The 22,962-nt window shown below is 45.2% G+C and overlaps 1 protein-coding gene across 2 annotated transcripts in view; it reads left to right on the top strand.

Annotated features, from left to right (window-relative positions):
- The first annotated feature begins 21,177 nt into the window (after positions 1-21,177).
- Mapmodulin (acidic leucine-rich nuclear phosphoprotein 32 mapmodulin) overlaps positions 21,178-22,962 on the top strand; it is a 72,093-nt gene continuing 70,308 nt past the window's right edge. Inside the window, exon 1 of one of the 2 annotated variants that reach the window (XM_071691047.1) lies at positions 21,178-21,336. In XM_071691047.1, coding sequence (XP_071547148.1) covers positions 21,289-21,336 — 48 coding nt within the window. In that variant the 5' untranslated portion in view covers positions 21,178-21,288. Of the gene's footprint in view, positions 21,337-21,423; positions 21,611-22,962 lie in introns of those variants that run through there. The other variant, XM_071691046.1, reaches the window with a different exon arrangement.

Here is a 22,962-nt window from a genome sequence, read left to right as displayed (position 1 = left end):
TTTTTTTTCTTTTTTTTTTTTTATTTTCCAAAAGAAGGAACAGAGAAGAGGGCCAGGTGAGGATATTCCCTCAAAGGCCCAGTCCTCTTTTCTTAACGCTACCTCGCTATCGCGGGAAATGGCGAATAGTATGAAAAAAAAAAATATATATATATATATATGTATGGATTTGTAATCCCTGGGGATAGGGGAGAAAGAATACTTCCCACGTATTCCCTGCGTGTCGTAGAAGGCGACTAAAAGGGGAGGGAGCGGGGGGCTGGAAATCCTCCCCCTCTCGTTTTTTTTTTAGTTTTCCAAAAGAAGGAACAGAGAATTGGGCCAGGTGAGGGTATTCCCTCAAGGCCCAGTCCTCTGTTCTTAACGCTACCTCGCTAATGCGGGAAATGGCGAATAGTTTGAAAGAAAGAAAAGAAAGAAAAATATGTATGGATTTGTATGGATTAAAGCATTTATGGATCTGGAGAAGGCATATGATAGAGTTGATAGAGATGCTCTGTGGAAGGTATTAAGAATATATGGTGTGGGAGGCAAGTTGTTAGAAGCAGTGAAAAGTTTTTATCGAGGATGTAAGGCATGTGTACATGTAGGAAGAGAGGAAAGTGATTGGTTCTCAGTGAATGTAGGTTTGCGGCAGGGGTGTGTGATGTCTCCATGGTTGTTTAATTTGTTTATGGATGGGGTTGTTAGGGAGGTGAATGCAAGAGTTTTGGAAAGAGGGGCAAGTATGAAGTCTGTTGGGGATGAGAGAGCTTGGGAAGTGAGTCAGTTGTTGTTCGCTGATGATACAGCACTGGTGGCTGATTCATGTGAGAAACTGCAGAAGCTGGTGACTGAGTTTGGTAAAGTGTGTGAAAGAAGAAAGTTAAGAGTAAATGTGAATAAGAGCAAGGTTATTAGGTACAGTAGGGTTGAGGGTCAAGTCAATTGGGAGGTGAGTTTGAATGGAGAAAAACTGGAGGAAGTGAAGTGTTTTAGATATCTGGGAGTGGATCTGGCAGCGGATGGAACCATGGAAGCAGAAGTGGATCATAGGGTGGGGGAGAGGGTGAAAATTCTGGGAGCCTTGAAGAATGTGTGGAAGTCGAGAACATTATCTCGGAGAGCAAAAATGGGTATGTTTGAAGGAATAGTGGTTCCAACAATGTTGTATGGTTGCGAAGCGTGGACTATGGATAGAGTTGTGCGCAGGAGGATGTATGTGCTGGAAATGAGATGTTTGAGGACAATGTGTGGTGTGAGGTGGTTTGATCGAGTAAGTGACGTAAGGGTAAGAGAGACGTGTGGAAATAAAAAGAGTGTGGTTGAGAGAGCAGAGGAGGGTGTTTTGAAATGGTTTGGTCACATGGAGAGAATGAGTGAGGAAAGATTGACCAAGAGGATATATGTGTCGGAGGTGGAGGGAATGAGGAGAAGAGGGAGACCAAATTGGAGGTGGAAAGATGGAGTGAAAAAGATTTTGTGTGATTAGGGCCTGAACATGCAGGAGGGTGAAAGGAGGGCAAGGAATAGAGTGAGTTGGAGCGATGTGGTATACCGGGGTTGACGTGCTGTCAGTGGATTGAATCAAGGCATGTGAAGCGTCTGGGGTGAACCATGGAAAGCTGTGTAGGTATGTATATTTGCGTGTGTGGACGTATGTATATACATGTGTATGGGGGTGGGTTGGGCCATTTCTTTCGTCTGTTTCCTTGCGCTACCTCGCAAACGCGGGAGACAGCGACAAAGCAAAAAAAAAAATATATATATATATATATATATATAATGGTATATATATATATATATATCTTTCTTTTCTTTTCTTTCAAACTATTCGCCATTTCCCGCATTAGCGAGGTAGCGTTAAAAACAGAGGACTGGGCCTTTGAGGGAATACCCTCACCTGGCCCAATTCTCTGTTCCTTCTTTTGGAACATTAAAAAAAAAAAACGAGAGGGGAGGATTTCCAGCCCCCCGCTCCCTCCCCTTTTAGTCGCCTTCTACGACACGCAGGGAATACATGGGAAGTACTCTTAATCCCCTATCCCCAGGGATAATATATATTTATATATATATATATATATATATATATATATATATATATATATATATATATATATATACCATTCCACATCCAGGCCACACAAAACTTTCCATGGTTTACCCCAGACACTTCATGTGCCCTGGTTCAATCCATTGACAGCATGTCGACCCTGGTATACCACATCGTTCCAATTCACTCTATTCCTTGCACGCCTTCCACCCTCCTGCATGTTCAGGCCCTGACTGCTCAAAAAAATTTTCACTCCATTCTTCCACCTCCAATTTGGTCTCCCACTTCTCGTTCCCTCTTCCTCTGACACATATATCCTCTTTGTCACTCTTTCCTCACTCATTCTCTCCATGTGACCATACCATTTCAATACACCCTCTTCTGCTCTCTCAACCACATTTTTATTACCACACATCTCTCTTACCCTTTCATTACTTACTCGATCAAACCACCTCACACCACATATTGTCCTCAAGCATCTCATTTCCAACACATCCACCACCATCGTCCGTACAACCCTATCTATAGCCTCCACCTCACAACCATATAACATTGTTGGAACCACTATTCCTTCAAACATACCCATTTTTGCTTTCCGAGATAATGTTCTCACCATTTCCCGCGTTAGCGAGGTAGTGTTAAGAACAGAGGACTGAGCCTTAGAGGGAATATCCTCACTTGGTCAACTTCTTTTTTCCTTCTTTTGGAAAAGCAAAAACTGAAGGGGAGGAGTTCCAGCCCCCCCGCTACCTCCCCTTTTAGTCCTTTTTACGACACGCGGGGAATACATGGGAAGTATTTTCTCTCTCTTCCTATCCCAGCGATATATGCATTTATAACCTTGAAGGACAGGAAGGATGTAAGCTCATAAGACATCCAATTTTATAGTAGTTTATGTTGACCAATGGACCGGTGCTGTGATATTAGATAAAGGATAAACAAAGAGAATGAGGAAAAAAAAAATTAAACTGTATATATCAATGTAAATGAAAATATGAACCATAAGGTTGTGCATTTATAGTGAAAGGAGCAAGCTCTTTGCATTATAAGCTTGGTGAAGAGTAAGGTACGCAACAACCAAACATTCAGGGAGCAGAATTCTCAGGTAGTTTGGGGGATGGTCACACTCGCTGAATGTGACGTCACCTTTGTGATCAAGAGGCAGGTGGTCGAAATGTTGAAGCAGGAAAGTTCCCCCATTGCTCCTACGCTTTCATATATATATATATCTTTCTTTTTTCTTTTAAACTATTCGCCATTTCCCGCGTTAGCGAGGTAGCGTTAAGAACAGAGGACTGGGCCTTTTTTGGAATATCCTCACCTGGCCCCCTCTGTTCCTTCTTTTGGAAAATATATATATATATATATATATAGTGGTGATGTGAGAAGGAGATGGAGTGAGTATTTTGAAGGTTTGTTGAATGTGTTTGATGATAGAGTGGCAGATATAGGGTGTTTTGGTCGAGTGGTGTGCAAAGTGAGAGGGTTAGGGAAAATGATTTGGTAAACAGAGAAGAGGTAGTAAAAGCTTTGCGGAAGATGAAAGCCGGCAAGGCAGCAGGTTTGGATGGTATTGCAGTGGAATTTATTAAAAAAGGGGGTGACTGTATTATTGACTGGTTGGTAAGGTTATTTAATGTATGTATGACTCATGGTGAGGTGCCTGAGGATTGGCGGAATGTGTGCATAGTGCCATTGTACAAAGGCAAAGGGGATAAGAGTGAGTGCTCAAATTACAGAGGTATAAGTTTGTTGAGTATTCATGGTAAATTATATGGGAGGGTATTGATTGAGAGGGTGAAGGCATGTACAGAGCATCAGACTGGGGAAGAGCAGTGTGGTTTCAGAAGTGGTAGAGGATGTGTGGATCAGGTGTTTGCTTTGAAGAATGTATGTGAGAAATACTTAGAAAAGCAAATGGATTTGTTTGTACCATTTATGGATCTGGGTAAGGCATATGATACAGTTGATAGAGATGCTCTGTGGAAGGTATTAAGAATATATGGTGTGGGAGGCAAGTTGTTAGAAGCAGTGAAAAGTTTTTATCGAGGATGTAAGGCATGTGTACGTGTAGGAAGAGAGGAAAGTGATTGGTTCTCAGTGAATTTATGTTTGCGGCAGGGGTGTGTGATGTCTCCATGGTAGTTTAATTTGTTTATGGATGGGGTGGTTAGGGAGGTGAATGCAAGAGTTTTGGAAAGAGGGGCAAGTATGAAGTCTGTTGGGGATGAGAGAGCTTGGGAAGTGAGTCAGTTGTTGTTCGCTGATGATACAGCGCTGGTGGCTGATTCATGTGAGAAACTGCAGAAGCTGGTGACTGAGTTTAGTAAAGTGTGTGAAAGAAGAAAGTTAAGAGTAAATGTGAATAAGAGCAAGGTTATTAGGTACAGTAGGGTTGAGGGTCAAGTCAATTGGGAGGTAAGTTTGAATGGAGAAAAACTGGAGGAAGTAAAGTGTTTTAGATATCTGGGAGTGGATCTGGCAGCGGATGGAACCATGGAAGCGGAAGTGAATCATAGGGTGGGGGAGGGGGCGAAAATCCTGGGAGCCTTGAAGAATGTGTGGAAGTCGAGAACATTATCTCGGAAAGCAAAAATGGGTATGTTTGAAGGATTAGTGGTTCCAACAATGTTGTATGGTTGTGAGGCGTGGGCTATGGATAGAGTTGTGCGCAGGAGGATGGATGTGCTGGAAATGAGATGTTTGAGGACAATGTGTGGTGTGAGGTGGTTTGATCGAGTAAGTAACGTAAGGGTAAGAGAGATGTGTGGAAATAAAAAGAGCATGGTTGAGAGAGCAGAAGAGGGTGTTTTGAAATGGTTTGGGCACATGGAAAGAATGAGTGAGGAAAGATTGACCAAGAGGATATATGTGTCGGAGGTGGAGGGAACAAGAAGTGGGAGACCAAATTGGAGGTGGAAAGATGGAGTGAAAAAGATTTTGTGTGATTAGGGCCTGAACATGCAGGAGGGTGAAAGGAGGGCAAGAAATAGAGTGAATTGGATCGATGTGGTATACCGGGGTTGACGTGCTGTCAGTGGATTGAATCAGGGCATGTGAAGCGTCTGGATTAAACCATGGAGGGCTGTGTAGGTATGTATATTTGCGTGTGTGGACGTATGTATATACATGTGTATAGGGGTGGGTTGGGCCATTTCTTTCGTGTATTTATTTGCGCTACCTCGCAAACGCGGGAGACAGCGAAAAAAAAAATATATATATATGACTCATGGTGAGGTGTCTGAGGATTGGCAGAATGCGTGCATAGTGCCATTGTACAAAGTCAAAGGGGATAAGAGTGAGTGCTCAAATTACAGAGGTATAAGTTTGTTGAGTATTCCTGGTAAATTATATGGAAGGGTATTGATTGAGAGGGTGAAGGCATGTACAGAGCATCAGATTGGGGAAGAGCAGTGTGGTTTCAGAAGTAGTAGAGGATGTGTGGATCAGGTGTTTGCTTTGAAGAATGTATGTGAGAAATACTTAGAAAAGCAAATGGATTTGTATGTAGCATTTATGGATCTGGAGAAGGCATATGATAGAGTTGATAGAGATGCTATGTGAAAGGTATTAAGAATATATGGTGTGGGAAGCAAGTTGTTAGAAGCAGTGAAAAGTTTTTATCGAGGATGTAAGGCATGTGTACATGTAGGAAGAGAGGAAAGTGATTGGTTCTCAGTGAATTTATGTTTGCGGCAGGGGTGTGTGATGTCTCCATGGTTGTTTAATTTGTTTATGGATGGGGTTGTTAGGGAGGTGAATGCAAGAGTTCTGGAAAGAGGGGCAAGTATGAAGTCTGTTGTGGATGAGAGAGCTTGGGAAGTGAGTCAGGTGTTGTTCGCTAATGATTCAGCACTGGTGGGTGATTCATGTGAGAAACTGCAGAAGGTGGTGACTGAGTTTGGTAAAGTGTGTGAAAGAAGAAAGTTAAGAGTAAATGTGAATAAGAGCAAGGTTATTAGTTACAGTAGGGTTGAGGGTCAAGTCAATTGGGAGGTAAGTTTGAATGGAGAAAAACTGGAGGAAGTGAAGTGTTTTAGATATCTGGGAGTGGATCTGGCAGCGGATGGAACCATGGAAGCGGAAGTGGATCATAGGGTGGGGGAGGGGGCGAAAATCCTGGGAGCCTTGAAGAATGTGTGGAAGTCGAGAACATTATCTCGGAAAGCAAAAATGGGTATGTTTGAAGGAATAGTGGTTCCAACAATGTTCTATGGTTGCGAGGCGTGGGCTATTGATAGAGTTGTGCGCAGGAGGGTGGATGTGCTGGAAATGAGATGTTTGAGGACAATGTGTGGTGTGAGGTGGTTTGATCGAGTAAGTAACGTAAGGGTAAGAGAGATGTGTGGAAATAAAAAGAGCGTGGTTGAGAGAGCAGAAGAGGGTGTTTTGAAATGGTTTGGGCACATGGAGAGAATGAGTGAGGAAAGATTGACCAAGAGGATATATGTGTTCGAGGTGGAGGGAACGAGGAGAAGTGGGAGACCAAATTGGAGGTGGAAAGATGGAGTGAAAAAGATTTTGTGTGATCGGGGCCTGAACATGCAGGAGGGTGAAAGGAGGGCAAGGAATAGAGTGAATTGGATCGATGTGGTATACCGGGGTTGACGTGCTGTCAGTGGATTGAATCAGAGCATGTGAAGCGTCTGGGGTAAACCGTGGAAATCTGTGTAGGTATGTATATTTGCGTGTGTGGACGTGTGTGTATATACATGTGTATGGGGGTGGGTTGGGCCATTTCTTTCGTCTGTTTCCTTGCGCTACCTTTCAAACGCGGGAGACAGCGACAAAGCAAAAAAAAATATATATATATATATATATATATGTACATATATATATATATATATATATATATATATATATATATATATATATATATATATATATGTGTGTGTGGAAGTCGAGAACATTATCTCGGAAAGCAAAAATGGGTATGTTTGAAGGAATAGTGGTTCCAACAATGTTGTATGGTTGCGAGGCGTGGGCTATGGATAGAGTTGTGCGCAGGAGGATGGATGTGCTGGAAATGAGATGTTTGAGGACAATGTGTGGTGTGAGGTGGTTTGATCGCGTGAGTAACGTAAGGGTAAGAGAGATGTGTGGAAATAAAAAGAGCGTGGTTGAGAGAGCAGAAGAGGGTGTTTTGAAGTGGTTTGGGCACATGGAGAGGATGAGTGAGGAAAGATTGACCAAGAGGATATATGTGTCGGAGGTGGAGGGAACAAGGAGAAGAGGGAGACCAAATTGGAGGTGGAAAGATGGAGTGAAAAAGATTTTGTGTGATCGGGGCCTGAACATGCAGGAGGGTGAAAGGAGGGCAAGGAATAGAGTGAATTGGAGGGATGTGGTGTACCGGGGTTGACGTGCTGTCAGTGGATTGAATCAGGGCGTGTGAAGCGTCTGGGGTAAACCATGGAAAGCTGTGTAGGTATGTATATTTGCGTGTGTGGACGTATGTATATACATGTGTATGGGGGGGTTGGGCCATTTCTTTCGTCTGTTTCCTTGCACTACCTCGCAAACGTGGGAGACAGCGACAAAGTATAATAAATAATAAAAAATATATATATATATATATATATATATATATATATATATGGCGACTAGAGGGGACGGGAGCGGGGGGCCAGAAATCCTCCCCTCCTTGTATTTTTCAACTTTCTAGAAAGGGAAACAGAAGGAGTCACGCGGGGAGTGCTCATCCTCCTCAAAGGCTCAGACTGGGGTGTCTAAATGTGTGTGGATGTAACCAAGATGTGAAAAAAGGAGAGATAGGTAGAATGTTTGAGGAAAGGAACCTGGATGTTTTGGCTCTGAGTGAAACGAAGCTCAAGGGTAAAGGGGAAGAGTGGTTTGGGAATGTCTTGGGAGTAAAGTCAGGGGTTAGTGAGAGGACAAGAGCAAGGGAAGGAGTAGCACTACTCCTGAAACAGGAGTTGTGGGAGTATGTGATAGAATGTAAGAAAGTAAATTCTCGATTAATATGGGTAAAACTGAAACTTGATGGAGAGAGATGGGTGATTATTGGTGCATATGCACCTGGGCATGAGAAGAAAGATCATGAGAGGCAAGTGTTTTGGGAGCAGCTGAATGAGTGTGTTAGTGGTTTTGATGCACGAGACCGGGTTATAGTGATGGGTGATTTGAATGCAAAGGTGAGTAATGTGGCAGTTGAGGGAATAATTGGTATACATGGGGTGTTCATTGTTGTAAATGGAAATGGTGAAGAGCTTGTAGATTTATGTGCTGAAAAAGGACTGGTGATTGGGAATACCTGGTTTAAAAAGCGAGATATACATAAGTATACGTATATATATATATATATATATATATATATATATATATATATATATATATATATATGTATATTTTTTTTTTTTTTTTTTTTTTTTGCTTTGTCGCTGTCTCCCGCGTTTGCGAGGTAGCGCAAGGAAACAGACGAAAGAAATGGCCCAACCCACCCCCATACACATGCCTTGATTCAATCCACTGACAGCACGTCAACCCCGGTATACCACATCGCTCCAATTCACTCTATTCTTTGCCCTCCTTTCACCCTCCTGCATGTTCAGGCCCCGATCACACAAAATCTTTTTCACTCCATCTTTCAACCTCCAATTTGGTCTCCCTCTTCTCCTCGTTCCCTCCACCTCCGACACATATATCCTCTTGGTCAATCTTTCCTCACTCATTCTCTCCATGTGACCAAACCATTTCAAAACACCCTCTTCTGCTCTCTCAACCATGCTCTTTTTATTTCCACACATCTCTCTTACCCTTACGTTACTTACTCGATCAAACCACCTCACACCACACATTGTCCTCAAACATCTCATTTCCAGCACATCCATCCTCCTGCGCACAATTCTATCCATAGTCCACGCCTCGCAACCATACAACATTGTTGGAACCACTATTCCATCAAACATACCCATTTTTGCTTTCCGAGATAATGTTCTCGACTTCCACACATTCTTCAAGGCTCCCAGAATTTTCGCCCCCTCCCCCACCCTATGATCCACTTCCGCTTCCATGGTTCCATCCGCTACCAGATCCACTCCCAGATATCTAAAACACTTCACTTCCTCCAGTTTTTCTCCATTCAAACTCACCTCCCAATTGAATTGACCTTCAACCCTACTGTACTTAATAACCTTGCTCTTATTCACATTTACTCTTAACTTTCTTCTTTCACACACTTTACCAAACTCAGTCACCAGCTTCTGCAGTTTCTTACATGAATCAGCCACCAGCGCTGTATCATCAGCGAACAACAACTGACTCACTTCCCAAGCTCTCTCATCCCCAACAGACTTCATACTTGCCCCTCTTTCCAAAACTCTTGCATTCACCTCCCTAACAACCCCATCCATAAACAAATTAAACAACCATGGAGACATCACACACCCCTGCCGCAAACCTACATTCAGTGAGAACCAATCACTTTCCTCTCTTCCTACACGTACACATGCCTTACATCCTCGATAAAAACTTTTCACTGCTTCTAACAACTTGCCTCCCACACCATATATTCTTCATACCTTCCACAGAGCATCTCTATCAACTCTATCATATGCCTTCTCCAGATCCATAAATGCTACAAACAAATCCATTTGCTTTTCTAAGTATTTCTCACATACATTCTTCAAAGCAAACACCTGATCCACACATCCTCTACCACTTCTGAAACCACACTGCTCTTCCCCAATCTGATGCTCTGTACATGCCGTAACCCTCTCAGTCAATACCCTCCCATATAATTTGCCAGGAATACTCAACAAACTTATACCTCTGTAATTTGAGCACTCACTCTTATCCCCTTTGCCTTTGTACAATGGCACTATGCACGCATTCCGCCAATCCTCAGGCACCTCACCATGAGTCATACATACATTAAATAACCTTACCAACCAGTCAACAATACAGTCACCCCCTTTTTTGATAAATTCCACTGTAATACCATCCAAACCTGCTGCATTGCCGGCTTTCATCTTCCGCAAAGCTTTTACTACCTCTTCTCTGCTTACCAACTCATTTTCCCTAACCCTCGCACTTTGCACATCACCTCGAGCAAAACACCCTATATCTGCCACTCTATCATCAAACACATTCAACAAACCTTCAAAATACTCACTCCATCTCCTTCTCACATCACCACTACTTGTTATCACCTCCCCATTTGCGCCCTTCACTGAAGTTCCCATATATATATATATATATATATATATATATATATATATATATATATATATATATATTTTTTTTTTTTATACTTTGTCGCTGTCTCCCGCGTTTGCGAGGTAGCGCAAGGAAACAGACGAAAGAAATGGCCCAACCCCCCCCCCCATACACATGTACATACACACGTCCACACACGCAAATATACATACCTACACAGCTTTCCATGGTTTACCCCAGACGCTTCACATGCCTTGCTTCAATCCACTGACAGCACGTCAACCCCTGTATACCACATGACTCCAATTCACTCTATTTCTTGCCCTCCTTTCACCCTCCTGCATGTTCAGGCCCCGATCACACAAAATCTTTTTCACTCCATCTTTCCACCTCCAATTTGGTCTCCCTCTTCTCCTCGTTCCCTCCACCTCCGACACATATATCCTCTTGGTCAATCTCTCCTCACTCATTCTCTCCATGTGCCCAAACCATTTCAAAACACCCTCTTCTGCTCTCTCAACCACGCTCTTTTTATTTCCACACATCTCTCTTACCCTTACGTTACTTACTCGATCAAACCACCTCACACCACACATTGTCCTCAAACATCTCATTTCCAGCACATCCATCCTCCTGCGCACATCTCTATCCATAGCCCACGCCTCGCAACCATACAACATTGTTGGAACCACTATTTCCTCAAACATACCCATTTTTGCTTTCCGAGATAATGTTCTCGACTTCCACACATTTTTCAAGGCTCCCAAAATTTTCACCCCCTCCCCCACCCTGTGATCCACTTCCGCTTCCATGGTTCCATCCGCTGACAGATCCACTCCCAGATATCTAAAACACTTCACTTCCTCCAGTTTTTCTCCATTCAAACTCACCTCCCAATTGACTTGACCCTCACCCCTACTGTACCTAATAACCTTGCTCTTATTCACATTTACTCTCAACTTTCTTCTTCCACACACTTTACCAAACTCAGTCACCAGCTTCTGCAGTTTCTCACATGAATCAGCCACCAGCGCTGTATCATCAGCGAACAACAACTGACTCACTTCCCAAGCGCTCTCATCCTCAACAGACTTCATACTTGCCCCTCTTTCCAGGACTCTTGCATTTACCTCCCTTACAACCCCATCCATAAACAAATTAAACAACCATGGAGACATCACACACCCCTGCCGCAAACCTACATTCACTGAGAACCAATCACTTTCCTCTCTTCCTACACGTACACATGCCTTACATCCTCGATAAAAACTTTTCACTGCTTCTAACAACTTGCCTCCCACACCATATATTCTTAATACCTTCCACAGAGCATCTCTATCAACTCTATCATATGCCTTCTCCAGATCCATAAATGCTACATACAAATCCATTTGCTTTTCTAAGTATTTCTCACATACATTCTTCAAAGCAAACACCTGATCCACACATCCTCTACCACTTCTGAAACCGCACTGCTCTTCCCCAATCTGATGCTCTGTACATGCCTTCACTCTCTCAATCAATACCCTCCCATATAATTTACCAGGAATACTCAACAAACTTATACCTCTGTAATTTGAGCACTCACTCTTATCCCCTTTGCCTTTGTACAATGGCACTATGCACGCATTCCGCCAATCCTCAGGCACCTCACCATGAGTCATACATACATTAAATAACCTTACCAACCAGTCAACAATACAGTCACCCCCTTTCTTAATAAATTCCACTGCAATATATATATATATATATATATATATATATATATATATATATATATATATATATATGTATATATATGTATGTGAGAAATATTTAGAAAAGCAAATGGATTTGTATGTAGCATTTATGGATCTGGAGAAGGCATATGATAGAGTTGATAGAGATGCTCTGTGGAAGGTATTAAGAATATATGGTGTGGGAGGCAAGTTGTTAGAAGCAGTGAAAAGGTTTTATCGAGGATGTAAGGCATGTGTACGTGTAGGAAGAGAGGAAAGTGATTGGTTCTCAGTGAATGTAGGTTTGCGGCAGGGGTGTGTGATGTCTCCATGGTTGTTTAATTTGTTTATGGATGGGGTTGTTAGGGAGGTAAATGCAAGAGTTTTGGAAAGAGGGGCAAGTATGAAGTCTGTTGGGGATGAGAGAGCTTGGGAAGTGAGTCAGTTGTTGTTCGCTGATGATACAGCGCTGGTGGCTGATTCATGTGAGAAACTGCAGAAGCTGGTGACTGAGTTTGGTAAAGTGTGTGGAAGAAGAAAGTTAAGAGTAAATGTGAATAAGAGCAAGGTTATTAGGTACAGTAGGGTTGAGGGTCAAGTCAATTGGGAGGTGAGTTTGAATGGAGAAAAACTGGAGGAAGTGAAGTGTTTTAGATATCTGGGAGTGGATCTGGCAGCGGATGGAACCATGGAAACGGAAGTGGATCATAGGGTGGGGGAGGGGCGAAAATTCTTGGGGCCTTGAAGAATGTGTGGAAGTCGAGAACATTATCTCGGAAAGCAAAAATGGGTATGTTTGAAGGAATAGTGGTTCCAACAATGTTGTATGGTTGCGAGGCATGGGCTATGGATAGAGTTGTGCGCAGGAGGATGGATGTGCTGGAAATGAGATGTTTGAGGACAATGTGTGGTGTGAGGTGGTTTGATCGAGTGAGTAACGTAAGGGTAAGAGAGATGTGTGGAAATAAAAAGATCGTGGTTGAGAGAGCAGAAGAGGGTGTTTTGAAGTGGTTTGGGCACATGGAGAGGATGAGTGAGGAAAGATTGACAAAGAGGATATATGTGTTGGAGGTGGAGGGAGCCAGGAGAAGAGGGAGACCAAATTGGAGGTGGAAAGATGGAGTGAAAAAGATTTTGTGTGATTGGGGCCTGAACATGCAGGAGGGTGAAAGGAGGGCAAGGAATAGAGTGAATTGGAGCGATGTGGTATACCGGGGTTGACATGCTGTCAGTGGATTGAATCAGGGCATGTGAAGCGTCTGGGGTAAACCATGGAAAGCTGTGTAGGTATGTATATTTGCGTGTGTGGACGTATGTATATACATGTGTATGGGGGGGGTTGGGCCATTTCTTTCGTCTGTTTCCTTGCGCTACCATGCAAACGCGGGAGACAGCGACAAAGTAAAAAAAAAAAAATATATATATATATATATATATATATATATATATGTATATATAATAGAATTTTCTTAGAGAAATTTGACACATTGCTTCTGTATGTAAGATTATTGGATTTGTTCTGCTTGTGTACTGCTTACTTGGCCTTTGGTCAGCAAAGATTATTACAAGTAAACAGTACACACAAGCAGTAACATGGCCAAAGAAAATAGTCTTGGATTCATAGACTATGATGTCAAATTTGATTCAAGGAATCCCTGCCTGAATATTGTGTTCAGTTTGGGTAATGTGAGTGGAAGACAGACATACCTACTATGAAGAGAGTTACACAGGCCAGCCACATTGATTCCCACACTGAGGACTGACTAAATGACAAGAATCATTTAGCTTAGGAGATAGAAAGGTAAGAGGTCATGTAATACTGATACTTAAGAATATTATAGGTTACGATATCAAGCTACATAATGCTACCTAGAATGGTCCAACTCCAATCATGGTAATGGAGACAAACACATAGGCAAATGTACCATCTCGAGTGAGAGGGAATACTTTTCCATCAACAGGATTGTTAATATGTGGAATATATTACCGAGTAATTGAATGAGGTGACGTAGGTGGTTACAATTAAGAATAAATTTGATGAACACTTAAACTTAGATTTACCAATGATTTCATATTCTCCATTATGGGAAAACCTTACAGGATTTTCTAACTAAAATAACTGCATATCTTTCTACTTTCACACATATTAATCTGAGTTTCTGATTTTGCCTATTACTTCAGACAACCTTGTCATAAACTATTAGTTTGGTGTTTGAATTCCTTAGCATGTTAGGTTAGACTGCAAAGTATAGTTGCTTCCCTTAGGGAGGGAGCATAATGGTGGGTTGGGTCATGTTGCTCCTTCTACTGAGGGAGGGAGCATGATGGTGGGTTGGGTCGTGTTGCTCCTTTTACTGAGGGAGGTAGCATGATGGTAGGTTGGGTCGTGTTGCTCCTTCCACTGAGGGAGGGAGCATGATGGTAGGTTGGGTCGTGTTGCTCCTTCTACTGAGGGAGGCACCATGATGGTGGGTTGGGTTGTGTTGCTCCTTCTACTGAGGGACGCATCATGATGGTGGGTTGTGTCGTGTTGCTCCTTCTACTGAGGGAGGGAGCATGATGGTGGGTTGGGTTGTGTTGCTCCTTCTACTGAGGGAAGCAGCATGATGGTGGGTTGGGTCGTGTTGCTCCTTCTACTGAGGGAGGCAGCATGATGGTGGGTTGGGTCGTGTTGCTCCTTCTACTGAGGGAGGGAGCATGATGGTGGGTTGGGTCGTGTTGCTCCTTCTACTGAGGGAGGCAGCATGATGGTGGGTTGGGTCGTGTTGCTCCTACTGAGGGAGGGAGCATGATGGTGGGTTGGGTCGTGTTGCTTCTTCTACTGAGGGAAGCAGCATGATGGTGGGTTGGGTCGTATTGCTCCTTCTACTGAGGGAGGCAGCATGATGGTGGGTTGGGTCGTGTTGCTCCTTCTACTGAGGAAGGCAGCATGATGGTGGGTTGGGTCGTGTTGCTCCTGCTGAAGGAGGGAGCATGATGGTGGATTGGGTCGTGTTGCTCCTTCTACTGAGGGAGGCACCATGATGGTGGGTTGGGTCGTGTTCCTCCTGCTGAGGGAGGGAGCATCATTATGGTGGGTTGGGTCGTGTTGCTCCTTCTACTGAGGGAGGCAGCATGATGGTGGGTTGGGTCGTGTTGCTCCTTCTACTGAGGGAGGCAGCATGATGGTGGGTTGGGTCATGTTGCTCCTTCTACTGAGGAAGGCAGCATGATGGTGGGTTGGGTCGTGTTGCTCCTTCTACTGAGGGAGGCACCATGATGGTGGGTTGGGTCGTGTTCCTCCTGCTGAGGGAGGGAGCATCATGATTGTGGGTTGGGTCGTGTTGCTCCTTCTACTGAGGGAGGCAGCATGATGGTGGGTTGGGTCGTGTTGCTCCTTCTACTGAGGGAGGCACCATGATGGTGGGTTGGGTCGTGTTGCTCCTTCTACTGAGGGAGGCACCATGATGGTGGGTTGGGTCGTGTTGCTCCTTCAACTGAGGGAGGCAGCATGATGGTGGGTTGGGTCGTGTTGCTCCTTCTACTCAGGGAGGAAGCATGATGGTGGGTTGGGTCGTGTTGCTTCTCCTACTGAGGGAAGCAGCATGATGGTGGGTTGGTTCGTGTTGCTCCTTCTACTGAGGGAGGCACCATGATGGTGGGTTGGGTCGTGTTGCTCCTTCAACTGAGGGAGGCAGCATGATGGTGGGTTGGGTCGTGTTGCTCCTTCTACTGAGGGAGGCACCATGATGGTGGGTTGGGTCGTGTTCCTCCTGCTGAGGGAGGGAGCATCATGATTGTGGGTTGGGTCGTGTTGCTCCTTCTACTGAGGGAGGCAGCATGATGGTGGGTTGGGTCGTGTTGCTCCTTCTACTGAGGGAGGCACCATGATGGTGGGTTGGGTCGTGTTGCTCCTTCTACTGAGGGAGGCACCATGATGGTGGGTTGGGTCGTGTTGCTCCTTCAACTGAGGGAGGCAGCATGATGGTGGGTTGGGTCGTGTTGCTCCTTCTACTCAGGGAGGAAGCATGATGGTGGGTTGGGTCGTGTTGCTTCTCCTACTGAGGGAAGCAGCATGATGGTGGGTTGGTTCGTGTTGCTCCTTCTACTGAGGGAGGCACCATGATGGTGGGTTGGGTCGTGTTGCTCCTTCAACTGAGGGAGGCAGCATGATGGTGGGTTGGGTCGTGTTGCTCCTTCTACTCAGGGAGGAAGCATGATGGTGGGTTGGGTCGTGTTGCTTCTCCTACTGAGGGAAGCAGCATGATGGTGGGTTGGTTCGTGTTGCTCCTGCTGAGGGAGGGAGCATCATGATGATGGGTTGGGTCGTGTTGCTCCTTCTACTGAGGGAGGCAGCATGATGGTGGGTTGGGTTGTGTTGCTCCTTCTACTGAGGGAGGGAGCATGATGGTGGGTTGGGTCGTGTTGCTTCTTCTACTGAGGGAAGCAGCATGATGGTGGGTTGGGTCGTGTTGCTCCTTCTACTGAGGGACGCAGCTTGATGGTGGGTTGGGTCGTGTTGCTCCTTCTACTGGGGGAGGCAGCATGATGGTGGGTTGGGTCATGTTGCTCCTTCTACTGAGGGAGGGAGCATGATGGTGGGTTGGGTCGTGTTGCTCCTTCTACTGAGGGAGGCAGCATGATGGTGGGTTGAGTCGTGTTGCTCCTTCTACTGAGGGAGGGAGCATGATGGTGGGTTGGGTCGTGTTGCTCCTTCTACTGAGGGAGGCAGCATGATGGTGGGTTGGGTCATGTTGCTCCTTCTACTGAGGGAGGGAGCATGATGATGGGTTGGGTCGTGTTGCTCCTTCTACTGAGGGAGGCAGCATGATGGTGGGTTGGGTCGTGTTACTCCTTCTACTGAGGGAGGCAGCATGATGGTGGGTTGGGTCGTGTTGCTCCTTCTACTGAGGGAGGCAGCATGATGGTGGGTTGGGTCGTGTTGCTCCTTCTACTGAGGGAGGGAGCATGATGGTGGGTTGGGTCGTGTTGCTCCTTCTACTGAGGGAGGCAGCATGATGGTGGGTTGAGTCGTGTTGCTTCTTCTACTGAGGGAAGCAGCATGATGGTGGGTTGGGTCGTGTTGCTCCTGCTGAGGGAGGGAGCATCATGATGGTGGGTTGGGTCGTGTTGCTCCTTCAACTGAGGGAGGCAGCATGATGGTGGGTTGGGTCATGTTGCTCCTTCTACTGAGGGAGGGAGCATGATGGTGGGTTGGGCCGTGTTGCTTCTTCTACTGAGGGAAGTAGCATGATGGTGGGTTGGGTCGTGTTACTCCTACTGAGGGAGGCAGCTTGATGGTGGGTTGGGTCATGTTGCTCCTTCTACTGAGGGAGGGAGCATGATGGTGGGTTGGGTCATGTTGCTCCTTCTACTGAGGGAGGGAGCATGATGGTGGGTTCGGTCGTGTTGCTCCTTCTACTGAGGGAGGCAGCATGATGGTGGGTTGGGTCGTGTTGGTCCTTCTACTGAGGGAGGGAGCATGATGGTGGGTTGGGTCATGTTGCTCCTTCTACTGAGGGAGGGAGCATGATGGTGGGTTGGGTCATGTTGCTCCTTCTACTGAGGGAGGGAGCATGATGGTGGGTTCGGTCGTGTTGCTTCTACTGAGGGAGGGAGCATGATGGTGGGTTGGGTCGTGTTGCTTCTTCTACTGAGGGAAGCAGCATGATGGTGGGTTGGATCGTGTTGCTCCTTCTACTGAGGGAGGGAGCATGATGGTGGGTTGGGTCGTGTTGCTTCTTCTACTGAGGGAGGGAGCATGATGGTGGGTTGGGTCGTGTTGCTCCTACTGAGAGAGGCAGCATGATGGTGGGTTGGGTCATGTTGCTCCTTCTACTGAGGGAGGCAGCATGATGGTGGGTTGGGTCATGTTGCTCCTTCTACTGAGGGAGGCAGCATGATGGTGGGTTGGGTCGTGTTGATCCTTCTACTGAGGGAGGGAGCATGATGGTGGGTTCGGTCGTGTTGCTCCTGCCGAGGGAGGCAGCATGATGGTGGGTTGGGTCGTGTTGATCCTTCTACTGAGGGAGGGAGCATGATGGTGGGTTGGGTCGTGTTGATCCTTCTACTGAGGGAGGGAGCATGATGGTGGGTTGGGTCGTGTTGATCCTTCTACTGAGGGAGGCAGCATGATGGTGGGTTGGGTCGTGTTGATCCTTCTACTGAGGGAGGGAGCATGATGGTGGGTTCGGTCGTGTTGCTTCTTCTACTGAGGGAGGGAGCATGATGGTGGGTTTGGGTCGTGTTGCTCCTTCTAGTGAGGGAGGGAGCATGATGGTGGGTGGGTCATGTTGCTCCTTCTAGTGAGGGAGGGAGCATGATGGTGGGTTGGGTCATGTTGCTCCTTCTACTGAGGGAGGCAGCATGATGGTGGGTTGGGTCGTGTTGCTCCTTCTACTGAGAGAGGGAGCATGATGGTGGGTTCGGTCGTGTTGCTTCTTCTACTGAGGGATGCAGCATGATGGTGGGTTGGGTCGTGTTGCTCCTTCTACTGAGAGAGGGAGCATGATGGTGGGTTCGGTCGTGTTGCTTCTTCTACTGAGGGAGGGAGCATGATGGTGGGTTTGGGTCGTGTTGCTCCTTCTGCTGAGGGAGGGAGCATGATGGTGGGTGGGTCATGTTGCTCCTTCTAGTGAGGGAGGGAGCATGATGGTGGGTTGGGTCATGTTGCTCCTTCTAGTGAGGGAGGGAGCATGATGGTGGGTTGGGTCGTGTTGCTCCTTCTACTGAAGGAAGCAGCATGATGGTGGGTTGGATCGTGTTGCTCTTTCTACTGAGGGAGGCAGCGTGATGGTGGGTGGGTCATGTTGCTCCTTCTAGTGAGGGAGGGAGCATGATGGTGGGTTGGGTCGTGTTGCTCCTTCTACTGAGGGAGGCAGCATGATGGTGGGTGGGTCATGTTGCTCCTTCTAGTGAGGGAGGGAGCATGATGGTGGGTTGGGTCATGTTGCTCCTTCTAGTGAGGGAGGGAGCATGATGGTGAGGGAGCATGATGGTGGGTTGGGTCGTGTTGCTCCTTCTAGTGAGGGAGGGAGCATGATGGTGGGTTGGGTCGTGTTGCTCCTTCTACTGAAGGAAGCAGCATGATGGTGGGTTGGATCGTGTTGCTCCTTCTACTGAGGGAGGGAGCATGATGGTGGGTTGGGTCGTGTTGCTCCTTCTAGTGAGGGAGGGAGCATGATGGTGGGTTGGGTCGTGTTGCTCCTTCTACTGAAGGAAGCAGCATGATGGTGGGTTGGATCGTGTTGCTCTTTCTACTGAGGGAGGCAGCGTGATGGTGGGTGGGTCATGTTGCTCCTTCTAGTGAGGGAGGGAGCATGATGGTGGGTTGGGTCGTGTTGCTCCTTCTACTGAGGGAGGGAGCATGATGGTGGGTGGGTCATGTTGCTCCTTCTAGTGAGGGAGGGAGCATGATGGTGGGTTGGGTCATGTTGCTCCTTCTAGTGAGGGAGGGAGCATGATGGTGGGTTGGGTCGTGTTGCTCCTTCTACTGAGGAAGGGAGCATGATGGTGGGTTGGGTCGTGTTGCTCCTTCTACTGAGGGAGGGAGCATGATGGTGGGTTGGGTCATGTTGCTCCTTCTAGTGAGGGAGGGAGCATGATGGTGGGTTGGGTCGTGTTGCTCCTTCTAGTGAGGGAGGGAGCATGATGGTGGGTTGGGTCGTGTTGCTCCTTCTACTGAGGGAGCGGAAGGGTTGGTGAGGAAGATCTTGATGTGATCAGTCACTTTGCTGTTGTACTTACTGAAGAGATGAGTGCACATCAACCATTGTTAACCACTTAACTAACACACCTACAACCCCACCTAGCGTAAGTGGCTCATTCGTTAGGATATTTGTTATCTGTTCATTATGAACGGCAAACCTTGTGTCGGGAGTGATCAATAACTGATTTTTTTTTTGGCCGTCAAAGGAGAGCAAGTAATTAATGTTAGCAAATGTGATGTATAGCATTTGTTGTTGTGAGTTCTACATTGGTGGCGCCACTGTTTCATATCTTGCTTTTGTCTTTACAAAGTTTCTACTCCTTCAAGAATCTTACACTTTTTCTTACGGTTCATCATAGATTTGATACCAGTTTATTAGTTTTGCCATCATAATGAAAACTTTCCTTTAGATAATTGAGTAAGATATCATATAGATGTTATTGTTGTTCCTTAGTAAGGCAGACAGTATGTTGTGAAGACAACGTTTGAGATACACGGTTGGCCGGCCACCTCCTCTCAACCCACTTCCTCATGACTCATTAAATATGTACACGCTGAATTAATCAGTAATTTTCTTATAAGGTATTTGAGTATTATATAACGTTATAGAGCTCATGAGCCTAGAAATAAAGACAAAATGTGAATTAGTCAATATTATGAATTCTTCCTTTACTTTACAACGTTTCGAATATTTCGCGTGATGACGTCATATGGTGTTGAGGGAGGCGGCACGATGATTGGTGGGTTTGAAGATGGCGCCGCCGCCCCCGAGATCGATGCTGTTTTGGTCCAGTTTCCCTGGAGTGGGGGAAATTTCTGAGATGGCCAGCAAACCTTCGATCTGTCGAGTTTTTAGTTTAAATGTACTTTATTATGTCTAATGTTACTACTCATGAATAACTGGAAAATAATTAATTCATATGTTTTCTTATTGCACTGAAGGAAGAAGACGTCATTATACAAAATGATTGAGGTCACAGCCGCTTACAAGGCAAAAAAAGTTATTGAAGATCTGTCTAGATTTACGGAAGATTTTACGAGAGGTCATCATACGATATTGTGTAGGGAATGTGTATTATTCAATGGAGATTGTATTCATTTTCAATTGAGAAGTGTTATAGATGGCATATAAAGCGACATATGTTGATGTGTAAAGGTTATCGCACGTTATGCAGGCCCGGCTCATGATACCAAGGCTCATTTTATCTACAAATTAGGGAAATAGGGAAAATATATATCCTGTAAATACTTCTGCTATGAAAACTATATTATTATCACTTGTTGATTTATCAAATATTCTGTTATCGAAAAATTTAAAAATATCACCAAATAGCATAATATACCAGTTTTTATTTACAACTGTGTGAAGCAGTCACGAACAATATGTTATTTGCTTTCACATGACTTAAGGAAACATTTTAGTGTTTATGAAGTATAATTGATCACGATCCTCTAAGTTAAGGTTATATCCCGAGATAAGTATGAATTTGACCTTTCTGTGTAGAAATGTGTGTAAGTCTTTGTGTGGTGGTGGTCAGGGTGGCGGGGGAGAACTGGTGGATGGCGGGGAGGAAAGGAGTGGTGGCGGGGGAGAGGCGCGAGGCGAGAGACGCGCGAACACTTGTGGTGGTCAGCCAGGTTATGTCCCACGCCGCCCTACACGCACACTCGACATGGAGAAGAGGATAGAACTGGAGAGAAGGGGCAGAAGTCCCGCTAAGGTAGGTAGGAGGTGCCGGAGGAGGTTGCTGCCGGTGATGAAGCGAGTGAGAGGCAGTGTAATAATGCGAGGAGCCAGCTGCGTCACACACACGGCCTGAACCCTGCTGCTTGGTACACTGCTTCTGACAGGAGATGTCCTGGACATGTGGGGTTTTAGTGAACCTCCTGACGTGGGACCATCCCTCTAACATCTAGGGAAAAGCAGGTGGTAAAGGTGGGATGCCGGCCGGGGTGGCTCAATACCTGGCTGCGGCCCCCTTTTCCTGCTTCCACGTAAGTATATCAACCTCTTGCCACCGTCACTAGTCTCTCCTGCCACCACCAACACCGCCAAGTTGTAATTGTGGCAAATGTATGAGAATCCATACGAAACATATCCCTCCTCTAACAACACAATTGCGGTATTTATAAGTTTGTTCGAGAAGCGTTGTATTGGGGAAGAGCGGGATCTAAACTGGTGAAGCTGAGGGAAAATGTGGCCTCATTTGATAAAGATAAGAAAATTGTCACATCCAACCTTTATACATACGGCTTTACCCTTATGACACCCTAGTTGACCTAAGTCTACCTAGCTTCTGAATGTCTTCTAGTACTTTGAAGACCCTCTGATAAACATCTTAAGCATTGTTATGATAGCATCTTTTATGTTTAACGAAGTGCCCTTAATTATTGGCAAGAATATTTGGGTTTATGAATAAAAAATGACCTCAAATCCTTTCTCTTACTGACGAGTCAGCTCCCAAAACAGTGAATACTCAGCATTTGATGTAGGACTTCCACATACACACACACATGGACTGTTTTATTCTAACATTGTGCAAAAACTCACATGTACTGGACTTCACAAGGAGTGTTGCACACAGGCTAGGAATCTTTACCCTAAGAAAGGCATTTAATGTTAAGAAATGGTTTAGACGAGCATCTGAATTAGTCATAAGCCTGTCAATATGAGGAGAGACTGGAATTGCTACCATCGATAAAGGGAGGTGTCATGAATAAGTTTTTACTGTGATGGTGCTCATGTACTTTGAATACCAACAGAATTCGGGAGGATTGTTTTAGAGTTGTTGGAATACCTTTATTGCTTTACAAGATGCTGTCAGCTATATGTAATGTTAAAAAAGAGATTTTTCAAGTGAAAGAATTAAAGAAATATAAAACCACCAAGAAAAAATTGATTGAGACTGTAATTCACCTCTAGAGAAACAACGGACTTCTAGTAACAGCATATTTCTAAGATAGCAGTAAGTATTACACAGTCTGCTGTTGGCATGTCCCACCAAGTGGCACTTAATTATTTTATGTTAATACAAACCCTACTTGCTACTGATGGATCATATATGAGTACCTCTGTTCCAAATGTCTCTTTAGATTTTGAAGATGTGTGAGTAATTTCATTATGACATCTGTTGTGTAGTGCTTGTAGTTTAGGGAGACCTATGTTGTGACAAAGTTAGAGAAAATCGGTGAAGTCTTCTATGAGCCAGGTAAACTTACATCTGTACCTTGACATATGGTTTTGACGAGTAAATTAATGGTTTAGAATAAGGGTATGTTATTGACTCGCAACATGTATGCTTCTTGCTTGCAACAAATACATTGTGTTATGTATGCATGATATGGTT

Source organism: Panulirus ornatus, chromosome 50 (genome assembly GCF_036320965.1).
Source record: "Panulirus ornatus isolate Po-2019 chromosome 50, ASM3632096v1, whole genome shotgun sequence".
NCBI classification, from domain to species: Eukaryota; Metazoa; Arthropoda; class Malacostraca; order Decapoda; family Palinuridae; genus Panulirus; species Panulirus ornatus.
Note: the sequence above shows the minus strand (reverse complement) of the source record. Positions and strands in the feature narration are given on the sequence as shown.